An 11,780-nucleotide genomic window follows, 5' to 3' on the forward strand; every position below is an offset into this window, starting at 1 on the left:
TTCTTCTTTATTTCCATGATTATTGCATTGCAGATTCTGACTGACAAAAAAAAAAAGAAAACTTGTTTTAGATTAAAATATCAAATGGCCACCCATTTCTTTGGACCCTGCTTTGCACTTTTGGCATTTTTTGACCCGGACATGGCCCTGCTGTGATGTGAAAACCATTTCAGGAGCCTTCATCATGAAGCTGTTTGAGAGAAGGCCGAGGGTTTGCAGCGCTGTCCACAAAGCAAAGGGTGGATACTTTAAGGGTTTGAATATAAAATATAAAAATATTTAGCTGAGTTATTTCACTTTTTTTCTTTGTTTCGTAATTCCCTATAGCTGGCTTCATATATGTCTTCCGTTTACATATAAAATGTAGACAGTAGTAAACATAAAGGAAAAAACATTGAATGAGAGGGTGTGTCCAAACGTTTGACCGGTAGAGTACAGATGTATGATCTGTTTGTTCTGCTCAGGCCCACCTGAAGCTGATTCTTCTCAGGCCCTATTGCTGAGTGTGGGTCTGTCAGCTGTTTGTCCAGGGCAGGAGCTCCTCTGCTCTTCAAATACAAAATACAGATGTACTACAGACTTTTGGACAAGTTTGTACTGCACGGAGCAGGAGAAGAGCTGGGACAGCACCCAGAGATCATCAGAGTCCAGAATGGGACAGTCAACAAAGATGTGAATTTTTCTGTTCAGTTATACAGGGGCAACAGGTGTAGTGACAGGTGTAGTTCAGTTTTGGGGGGGCAGGTGTAGTTCAGTTGTAAGTGCAGTTCAGTCTTGCAGGACGTTGAGGTGACAGGTGTCAGTTTCACAGGTGTAGTGGGATGACAGGCATAGTGACTAATGTCAGTTCTGCAGGGCACAGGGGTGACAGGTGTAGTGGCAGGTATCAGGTGTAGTGGCAGGTGTCAGTTCTGGAGGGCGCTGGGGTGACAGGTGTCACTGTTAAACTTCAATATGATCCTGTCAAAGACAGTGGTCGGCAGGTGCGTGTAGAGGAATGGGAGGAGCCAGGCGGCGTTCCCAGGACAGTACAGCTCTCTGGGACGTGTGGAGAGCAGAGCGTGCCCAATACAATCCAGAACCGGGGACACATCCTGCATTGCATTCTGGGACATGGTGTCCAGTGAGGAGGGTAGATTGGAAATGTAGTCCTGACCATAGTCCTGTAGGACCTCAGGGGGTGTGTGGGAGAGGAGCTCCTGTCTGTACCTGGACAAGTCCTCACTGCTGCCAAAGATCTCTGAGAAGAGAGGACATATACTTTAGAGAGGATTTCAAGATGTTAGATTATTATAATAAGCCTTACACTTGTAATGCGCTTGTCCAAGCCTCCCAAAGCTCTACACTGTAGTCATTATTCATTCACTTCACGCTCAGTGATGATAAAATATTTGTGCATCAACAGACTGCCCCTCCCACCACCAACACACTCACACACACACACACACACACACACACACACACACACACACACACAACCACGCACCCAACCACACACACACACACAACCATGCACCCAACCACACACACACACACGCGCACATGCACACCAAATCTAGAAAAAGCTAAGGTGGGTAAACCTTCTTGCCCAAGGATACAATAACAGTATGGAAGTAGTAGTATTGGAATTGAACTGCCAATTCAAAAGCACCAATATGAGACACTATTCCAACATTACTTTATACACAACTTACATTGGCATTAAATGCAGAATAACAGTAGTATGTACTATTAGTAACATTAGAAGTATCAGTGACTGTATTAAAAGTTACTTGTCTTGAAGCCTGATGCTTGGATGAGGACTACTAGTAGCAATAGTGTCAATAGTAATAATAGTAGCGCTAGTAGCAGTAGCAGTATTAATATCAGTGATTATAATAAAGGCCCCATACTTGTTTTAAACCCTGAGGGCTGGATGAGGGCCACGTGGACTCCCCATTGAATCATCTCCAGTCTGAGGACTCTGCAGAAGGAGCTGAGAGCCGCTTTAGATGAGGAGTAGGCCGAGAAACGTGGCAAGGGAACCGCTCCTGAACATGAACACACAATAGAACACAACCAGGAAAGTGACACATTGCATCTTTAAGTTCACCATTCATTCACTTTTGGGCACTGCTCCCTAACACAAACACACATAACATTAGGTTTCACTTTAACATAGTGTACCAAAACAAAACAACATGTACTCGGTGAGTGCTGCTGATCAAAACTGAGTGAGTATATGTTTAAATACATGCCTAATATTTTCCTGGCTATTTCCTCATCTGCTTCTCCAGATATGTTATTGTGATCTTTGAGATTCAATTCACATCACCTCAATCATAGTTCTTGGCTTTACTTGCATTTAGAAAAATCACTTTAAAATGGACTAGATCACTTTTCTGGTTTTCCTGTCATACTTGTAAAAGGTAGTGGTTGCATCTTTAACTCCACAGATACCTGAACCTCAACCACACTATTTCTGGCACATTTCTGATAGATTGTAGATTAGATGATCGTTTCTGAGATCTGAAATGACCTGCCAATAAAAACAGGTCAAAAAGTACAAATCTGATATGACATATTTGGATCCTATTGACCTTATTCTGGAAAATGCTACAGGCGCCTCACTGTGGTCGTGTGATTTTACGTAGGTATTTGCCTGTCAAGTCTAGACTGATATCTCTCTGTAGAAGTCAGGTCCCCACTCCTTGCGATACGTCTAGAGCCAAAACCAAAGATGTCCATCCAATCAGATTTGTTGTATTTCAGTGATACATGTAAAACGAAGGAGCTCATTGGTCACTCATCATTTTGAATTAAAAGTCATTCTCTCACCTCAGGTTAACAAGAGTTTAATGCTCTGCACATTGATTCTGCAGAAATCCACTATGTTTTTCAGTCCACTATGATATCTTGATTCCTTTATTTTTTCCTCATAAGCAGCCATATTTGTTTTGATATGGACAGACCTGCACAGCTGTTTGAAAGCAGTTGCAAATTTGACTTTTCAGAGCTTTTAACTATGTTATTGTTTCCCTATTCATTGACCGTCTGAATTTGTATTTAGAGAGATTCATGCATGTTTGAGTTGTTTTTATTTTCCTGTATTCAAGATGTCAGTGCTCCAAACTACCCTTGTTTTCACCGTCACTGGTGCAGATTAGATTATAAATACATAGCAGTGCTCTGTAATTAAAAGCATCATTTGTCTCCTTTTAATGTTATGGCTCTTACCTGCCAGACTGGACACACTGACCACCCGCCCTTTGGCTCTTCTGATCAGAGGGAGGAATGCCTGTGTCACGGTAACAGCAGACAGGAAGTTCACCTCCATAATGCGCCGGACAGTGGAAGTGGACTGCAGCTCTGCATCAACAGGGCACAAGAGGAGCCCAGCGTTATTTACCAGCCCCCACAGGCCTGCAACAAGGAGAGGTCAAGGGTCATAAGGAGATATCACAGTGTTACAGTAGTTTGTTTCATTCATTCCATTATTATTAGTCTGCCTACACCACCATAGCTCAAATTGCTCTGTTCCACCTTGTGATCTCAACTAGTTGTAGTTTTCAAGTTAACAGCTACCTTTTACCTTAGGTTCAGTAGAGACTGGAAAATGCAGAGCAGAAATTCTTAAAATGATTCTAGTGAAGGTGTATGGAGTTTAAAAACACAGTGAAGCTCTTCCTGTATTACTACATGACATCACAAGGTGGAACAGAGTGTTTTCTGTGTAAGAGAAGAACTGAGCTCAAATATGTAGGGTTTGTGTGTTAAATATGTGAATAAAACAAAAGGTATGTTTCAGGTATGTTTTTAATGAGGAAATGTTATAATAACAGAGACAAGAAAATAGAATAATATAGGTAAATGCATGGAAGTTTAGACGAAGTACTTCAGTAAAACACAGCTAATATATTTTTGTTTAATTGTTTTTACTGAAAATCTTGTCTAATTTTTTTAATTTAAATTTTTCCCTTTGTAAACGTCATCACAATGAGTGAAGCTTTTGGCCCCTCCTACTTTAACAATACTAACAAAATAGCTATATGATATTGCCAAATCCCGTGTCCCGTATCCCCAAATGCGTATCACAAATAAAATAAAATTGGAAAAGGAAGAAAATACAGAGCAGTGGGTGTATGCTGGGGGTAATGAAAATGGGGGTTGATTGGCAATATGGCGTTTTGAAAATAAGCAATTAAACATTGCTTGAATCACACCAAATACAACTTTGGATGAGGAAATGGTGAGGGAAAACAACTATAACATGGTCAAAAGCTCTCGATTTAAAAGTCAGTTTTGTAGAATATGTCTGCTTTAAAGCTGAGATAGAAATAAAACAGTGCATGTGAGCAGTAGGAATGTGGCAAAGGTGAGGTGGTTACACACATAAATCTAACTTTTTTTAATTTATATTAATCAGGCCTTGCAGCATACAAGGTCACACAGACTAATAACTGTGTTTTCTTGTTTATTACATTCATTAATTAGATGATGTCAGACTTGATTGACTGGAAAACATCTTAATTTGAGCCAAAGGGTGTGGGAAGTCAGTCTGAAAAGTCATAGTTTGAATATTAACCTTGTAATCACAGCTTTTCACAGACATAAGTGACAAAAGCCATTTAAGTACACACAATACATGATTAGACTGATCCAGCTGCTTCTGAAAACAAATAATTAGGAAGATCAGAACAAACTGTTCTTAGCATAATTTATACAAGGCATAAAGATCAGGAATTTAACTCACAACCTCTTTACTGAAAGCTGAAAACGGGCAGAGCAGGGTAGAGCAGCCAGTAATTTTACTCAAGTAAGAGTAATGTTAACTTAAAAAAATATTATTCAAGTACAAAGTAGCGGTCCAAGAAATGTGAAGTGAACAAGTATTTGAGGTAAACTATTATTCAAGCAAGAGTAACTTAGAGTTAAAGGTTGTATAGAGGATTTTCCAAAGAACGAAAAATCCAGCGATTGTTTGTCCTTTTTCAAATGTTGTGCATGCGTGAAACCACCCCCCCTCCCCTACAGCTCCCTACGTAGAAACGCCTCCTCCCGCCTCTTCCTTACGCCAGAAACAGGTTTGTTTACAGCCGGTGCGCTGCACATGACTTGTAAACAACTAACTACAGTGTTGGTTAGGCAAGACGGAGAAGTGAGGAGCGGGGGGAGCGGGTGTGCGGACATTTCGTGCGCGGACGAGAAGTGAGGAGCAGGGAGAAGAGCGGAGCAGGAAGCAGGGAGAGGAGAGAGGAGAGGGGAGCGGTGCGCGGAGATTCCGTGCCCGTAGAAGTGAGGAGCAGGGGGAAGAGCGGAACGGGCAGCGGGGACAGGAGCAGGAAATGGGTGCAGAGAAGGTTGCGCGGAGATTCAGTGCGAATGAACTAGCTACAACACGCAGCAGCAAGCGGACTCTTTCTTTGCCTTGAAAATTAAGTTTTCAGACATAGGATATCGCTTTCGTGTCCTGAAAAACGTTTGACTAGCTCTTGTAAATAAAGTACATTTTCATAATAAGCAGAAGTGACCTGTCCAGGAGTAATTTGGCGACCAGTGCGTCAGTCTTTAGACCCTGCGTCTGCTTCAGTCGCGCCATCGCTGGAATGAATCTTCAAGAATCACCTTAGTTTGGCTTCGCTGCTTTTCCCCTTGTCTTCTTCTTTCAGCAATCTCAAAAACGGACTTTCTTTTGCGGCTAACTGCTCCTGGATTCTTGTCGCCATTGCAACAAACTTTGTGCTAACTGTGAGGAAGATATAGGTCAAAAAAAGCCGCTAAGAACTGTTGCGTTGGTGGAGTAAACAGCGTCTGTGCGTCTGTGAACTGCGTGACAGGCGTACGTAAAACACGTACCGGTGGCGCGCAGGCAAGTCAGTTACGCTAGAAACGTAGGGAGATTGATTGACAGCCTGTCAGCTAACAGATAACGAGGCAATGTCGTTATCTATTAGCAAATGTTTAGCTGGCCCCACCACGTCCAGAGTTGATGAATTTTTATTCTCTTTTTTTTGGTCATCATAATTACAAGGCTACTGCACCTCTATAATGCTATCATTGACAATTTGAAACCAAAAAAAATCCTCCATACAACCTTTAATATAATTGGAATGACAAAATATTGTAAGACCATAAAAATTAAACAAACTGGTTCATATCTGAAGGAGAAGAGCAAGAAACACCAATGTGCAAATCATTTCATATTGTCCACATAAAGCGTTCGTCACTTGTAGACTTATACTCACAGAAGAGTGACCAAAACTTTTACTCAAGTAAGAGTACTCTTACACTGTACAATATATTACTCAAGAAAGAGTACAAACCCCTCTCCAGGCTAACCACTCTGCCACAGTCACACACTAGTTTAAACGTACCTTTCTCTCCCAGCTGTTTCTTTATGGCCTCTTTAACCTGTGCGATGTGTTCAGCATTAGTCACGTCCATCTGTAAAATTGTGATGCGTTCAGGGTCCTGTTCTTTCAGCTTCTTTGCTCCAGTGCCTTCACTGTCCAAGACTCCAGCGAAAACCTGCAGTCCGAGCCCACTGAGGCGCAGAGCCAAGGCGTGACCGAAGCCAGAGTCACAGCCTGAAGAAACAGAGGGGGGGAAAGGGTCACAACACTGTAGAATCCGTCTAACCTGCGCTGGAAAACTGGCAAAAAATTCAGCATATGTCACACTGCTCCCTTTCTGTGCAGAACCATAAAGAGCTGCACTTCACAAACTCTTCAGAATCCGTTCTTGTTCAGCTCTAGCTGAAGCATGGTGATGTAGAGACTGACCAATCACAGAGCAGCATTGCGGTTTGGGCAGAAGCCAGCTCCAAACAAAACAATCGTGGAGACACCAGCTGATGTACTTTAGCCAGTTGTAGCAGAAATCCAGACTGACTCTTTAGTTTGTAAAAAACGTGCAGAGAAAAGCGCTTCCTGGCTTTGTGGAGAGATGTCTGAGCTTTTCTCTCAACTGGATTTAGCTAAATGTTGATTTTTCAGCTTGGAAACCTGCATAAGGTCATATCTCAAATACTTTTCAATGAGCCTAATATTAATTTAATGGAGATTTTAAGATGTTAAATTCAAAACTAAATCTTTCATTCAAAAGTATGAATGAAGGCTTTAGTTTTATTTATATAGTGTCACTGACTATACTGGTGGCCACAGAAATTTCAAGTACTACGTGAACTGCCCTAGTTACTGCAAGGTGTTTCTGATTCCAAACACCTGGAACACCTGGCTGCAGGGGCGGAGTTTGAAGTGCAGAAAGGAAAAGGAAAGACTTTTATATATATATATATATATATATATATATATATATATATATATATATATATATAAAACACAATACACACTGTACATCATATAACATAAGTCATTACTCAAGTCCATTTTTTCCAAAGCTTTTTTTCTGGGGACCCATATTTTAAAGTCAAGTCAATAAACATTATTTGTAAATCACAAAATAAAATTGTGACCATTATTGCACATTAATGAGGATATTTTATTGTTGACTGAGTGATCATATCTCTCTGACCAATTACTATTACCGTATTTTTCAAACTATAAGGTGCACCAGATTATAAGGCACATTACACGAAACAAACGGATGACACTTGAAACTTAAGACTGTTTTGTTTCCTAAGAGGAGGACTCAAATATACATTTGTGTTAAATGCAGCTTTGCGCACATTTGTTTAAGTTTTACAGAAATTTAACTTAAAACCACATGACTTATTTGCATAAACTATAAGCATTAAAAAACAGCTCGCTAAGGAGCGGTCAGCTTCTGTCAGACTAAAGAACACGACTCAGTGGAATATATGTGAAAATCAGTTTGAGGTTAGTAAGCACAATCAGAATTAATACATAAGGTGCGCCGGATTATAAGGCGCTCAATTTTTCAAAAAATTAAGGGATTTAAATGCACCTTATAGTCCGAAAAATATGGGACTCAAGTTTTAAACAAGCAAAAAACAGTAATCAGTGTTTCCTACAGAAAATTGGTTAGGCAAGGCGATCCCGGCAAGTCACCGAAAAAGTGAGCAGCGGGGGTGTGCATAGATCCCGTGCACGGAAGAGATATATGTATATGTATGTATATGTATATTACAGACCTACATGCAGATCGTGACAAGACGACCCAAAAAAATCCTCTTGCGACCCACCTGAGGTACACCCAGTCTTTGGGAAACAATGCTCAAGTCCATCTGTCATTTGTTATCATTGGGTGAGCAAATTAAATCAGCTACAGGGTTTCTTAAGTCGCCCGGGCCTTTCTGTGTGGAGTTTGCATGTTTCTCCCAGTGTCTGGATGGGTTTCCTCCGGGTGCTCCGGTTTCCCCCATCAACCCAAAACATGCTACAGGTCTCCAGAACAGTTGATAGTCAACGTCAGTTAAATACAATCAATCAATGAACCTGCCCAGGGACTACAGGTGGAAATGAGCACTGATGCTACAACCTGACGTACAATGCACCTCTTCTGTTAAGGTAAATGCAAAAATTGTGCACTGTCCCTGTCTCAAATAAATAAATAAATAAAATAATTTCTAATATTGCTGATACCATTTGTTCAGATATTCGAGTCTTTAGTGCTCTAGATGTTTTTCTTGCATAACCAAGACCAAATGAATAACATTTTTGGTGGAATGTGTAATTGTCCCTTTGATTTTCATAATCTTCCCTGAGGTTGGGTGTGTATAAGTTTCATATTTATGGGTAAAATTACATTGTGTACATGACCTGCAGTGATAGTTTCCTAGTGGAGGGTCTAAAATGTACTGCTTCTTGGTGGAATCAGAAAAGAAAAAAGGAGAAAAATTTACCATAAGATTAGAGATTAGAGCTATACAGATCCCGGCATACCCTCCATCTGAAACTATGACATCATCAGATTCTTGAACCTGCTTTACCTTATGTTGTGTGGTTGGACTCACAGTTACACAAAAATGTTTTTTAATAGACTTCTGTGCATTCTGTTGCCCCATGTCTCGCCTCTGAGAGCACATAAGGTCAGTGCGTTTTACAGTAAAATAAAGAATGTATTGAACCAAAACAAACCTGAGTATAATACAAAATGGAGAATAGTCTGCTTAGGATGGAAAATAAGCAGACAAAAATACAAGGCATGTTAAAAAGCCTTTATTTGGTTGTAAACAGTAGCGAAAACAGTATTGTTGTAAACAGTATCAAAAATCAAATACTAATCGATACTAGATACTCTTTCTAGCAAGTAAGTCACATTCAGAGGACAGAAATGAACCTTTCCTGAATAGCTTTAGAATTATCTTGAGCTGTCTAAACCAGGTCTAAACCAGGTCTAAACCAGGCCTGAACCAGAACTAAACCAGGACTAAAGTAATATTGTGGTCATCTAACAATTAAACTGGAGTCTAATCCACAACCCTGTGACCTAAACATGTTTTCCATCATGTGTGTTCATGGTTTCTTGCTCTGAAAGCATCTCTCAGCGTTTTCTTGTGTCTCGATTATAATTGCATCTATTTAGGGAACACTGTAACTTATCTGGTTTATGGTTTGACACCTGACCTTTGCCATGGTTATACACTTATTACAACTTGTATATCCTCAGATCTGGCCTGTAAATTAGGCTTTGCTCCTCTGGCTTTGCTCCTCAGACTCTGCTCCTCTGACTCTGCTCCTGCCAGCTCCTGTTTGCTCTTGTCTGCACCTCTAAACCTGAATTACCCCCTACTAAAAATGTAATATCGACATAATAGCATTCATCAAAGTCAAAATACATTTTTTTTCAGTGTCACACTTTCACTGTATATTAGTCATTACAGTACCTAACACAAGTATGTCTACTTGTATTACAGTCGAGGGAAAAGTGAAAGTAAAATGGCTACATTACAGTTTTTTTTTCCAAGGTACGTATCTTTAAACTTGACCTGTAACTTGACCTGGTGGTCAATGTGTGTTTTTCAAAGTGGCTTTGAGTAGGGATGCACCCATCCAGCTTTTTCAGTTTTTATGATGACTACTTGAACGTGATTGGTCGAAACGTCACAACAGCGGAACAATCAAAAAAAAAAAAAATCAAACTTCGACATCTTTCCCTCCACAAATGCACAATGTGCTTATCTTCTGCATGTTTTCGTAAGCAAAATATTCTGTATTGATGCTAAAATAGTCTGAAGTATGTCTGTCTGTGTCACCATGTTTGGTTTGGCAAGGTCCAGTGCTTCTCCTTTGGCTTCCGCATAAACCTCAGTGCTGTGACGTGATTGGGCCGCCTGCCCGATTAACCGTACAGCAGGAGTCTCTCAAAATGGATTCTCATGAGTTTGTGAAATCACAAGTATCGCTACACACATCGATACAGACAAGCAGGTATAGAGGAAACTCCACTGGAAAAGTTCCATATCGACATGTAACATTACATAAAATGTCAAAATCCTGAATTATCTGTGTTTTTACAGAACAAAAATACAGCATTCTTACTTCCCATGATAGACGACAGAAAAGCTGTGTAGTGTACCTTTAAAGGAAATGTATGTAAGATTTAGATTTTAAATTTCATGAAGATGACCTAACTGTGTCTCCAGATTTGAGGTAAACATGTTCAAATCAAATAAAACTCTTACTGATAACAACTGCAAATCTAATTTATTGTTAATTACAGAAGAAATGCTATAATTTGGTGTTTTGGTTGGTTTTGGTTAAGGATTATTCAGTCAGAAAGCAGAATGAGCTCTCTCTCATTTGGGTTACCAGTTTCAATGCTGAAATGTATTTGAAATGCCTCTCTCTGATCTGAATGCTAAACTCCAGCACCTGCAGCCAGTTACGACTCAGTGCTAGTGCAGCTTCTGCAGCTCAATAAGGGAATTCTGGAGGTTCTGAACTTTCACATGAGGTATGGTGTGTCCATATACTGAGAATGTGACAAACTTGTATGTGTCCTCTATACCTTATCTGCGGGTTCAAGCACTGGCAACACAGGCTCAGTTGTGATTATAGAACCTTTTTAACTTACCCGAGAGCAAGGCTACATACAGTTCCTTTAAAATTGTACTACTTTTTAAAATGTATAAGCCTATACCATTTATACTTATTGTTTTGAGCTATTTCTTCTCTAGTTTTTCGGTCAAATTACAACAGAACTCATCTAAACGTGTTCAGGTGTTCATGTGCGCGTGTGTGCCAAACCTGTGATGAGAACGGCTCTCCCGGTGCAGGGCAGCGTCTCCTCTTCCCTCCACGCTCGTGTCCAGAGAGCGCTGAACATCAAAGCTGCGGCAGCTACTACACCTGCCCACGCGCCGCATGACCCCCACGGGCACGCACACAGCCCCGAGGCCACGCACACGCACGCCGTCAGCAGCAGCAGCAGCAGCACGCGCACCAGCTCCATGGCACAGACTGGCACACAGACGCACACAGACGCACTCACACCTGAGCGTCCCGGTTCACGTGCCACCCCCGCCAAACGGCCACGCCTTCCGCACGAGACACCGGAGCAGAAACGTGAGCTCGTGACAAAAGAGCGTGCACACACCCTGAGGAGATGTAGGCCACAAGTGACGAGATAAACAACTGCCTATTCCTTTACTATCAAAAGGACGCATACTTCCACGAAATGTCAAACTAACCAACAGCAGCTGGTACTAAACATTTTTGACTTCTTAAATAAAGCTAAAATAACATAATAAAATAAAATAATATTGATGAGTCTTCATGTTAACCACAATATGGAATTAAACATGTCTATATCCATGGAGACACTATCAGGCCAACTACAGATCTGTGAAGTACCCAGCTCACAGTAAGAATGAATGT

General features: G+C 40.8%; 1 protein-coding gene across 2 annotated transcripts; it reads right to left on the reverse strand.

Moving 5' to 3' along the window:
* Window positions 1–275: 275 nt before the first annotated feature.
* Window positions 276–11,362, reverse strand: hsd17b2 (hydroxysteroid (17-beta) dehydrogenase 2). Of its 2 annotated transcripts, none has more exons than XM_020927537.2 (5): window positions 11,151–11,362; window positions 6,354–6,566; window positions 3,217–3,348; window positions 1,893–2,030; window positions 276–1,240 (listed from the first exon to the last, which is right to left on the reverse strand). In XM_020927537.2, exons 1-5 carry the CDS (start codon window positions 11,353–11,355, stop codon window positions 906–908), a joined length of 1,023 nt encoding a protein of 340 aa, XP_020783196.1. In that variant the 5' UTR covers window positions 11,356–11,362; the 3' UTR covers window positions 276–905. The 2 variants fall into 2 exon arrangements, with proteins under 2 accessions (XP_020783196.1, XP_020783195.1); XM_020927536.2 differs by having other exon boundaries at window positions 3,217–3,402.
* Window positions 11,363–11,780: the final 418 nt, after the last annotated feature.

This window comes from Boleophthalmus pectinirostris, unplaced genomic scaffold, assembly GCF_026225935.1.
Source record: "Boleophthalmus pectinirostris isolate CB_2022bp ecotype Guang Dong unplaced genomic scaffold, ASM2622593v1 HiC_scaffold_2, whole genome shotgun sequence".
NCBI classification, from domain to species: Eukaryota; Metazoa; Chordata; class Actinopteri; order Gobiiformes; family Gobiidae; genus Boleophthalmus; species Boleophthalmus pectinirostris.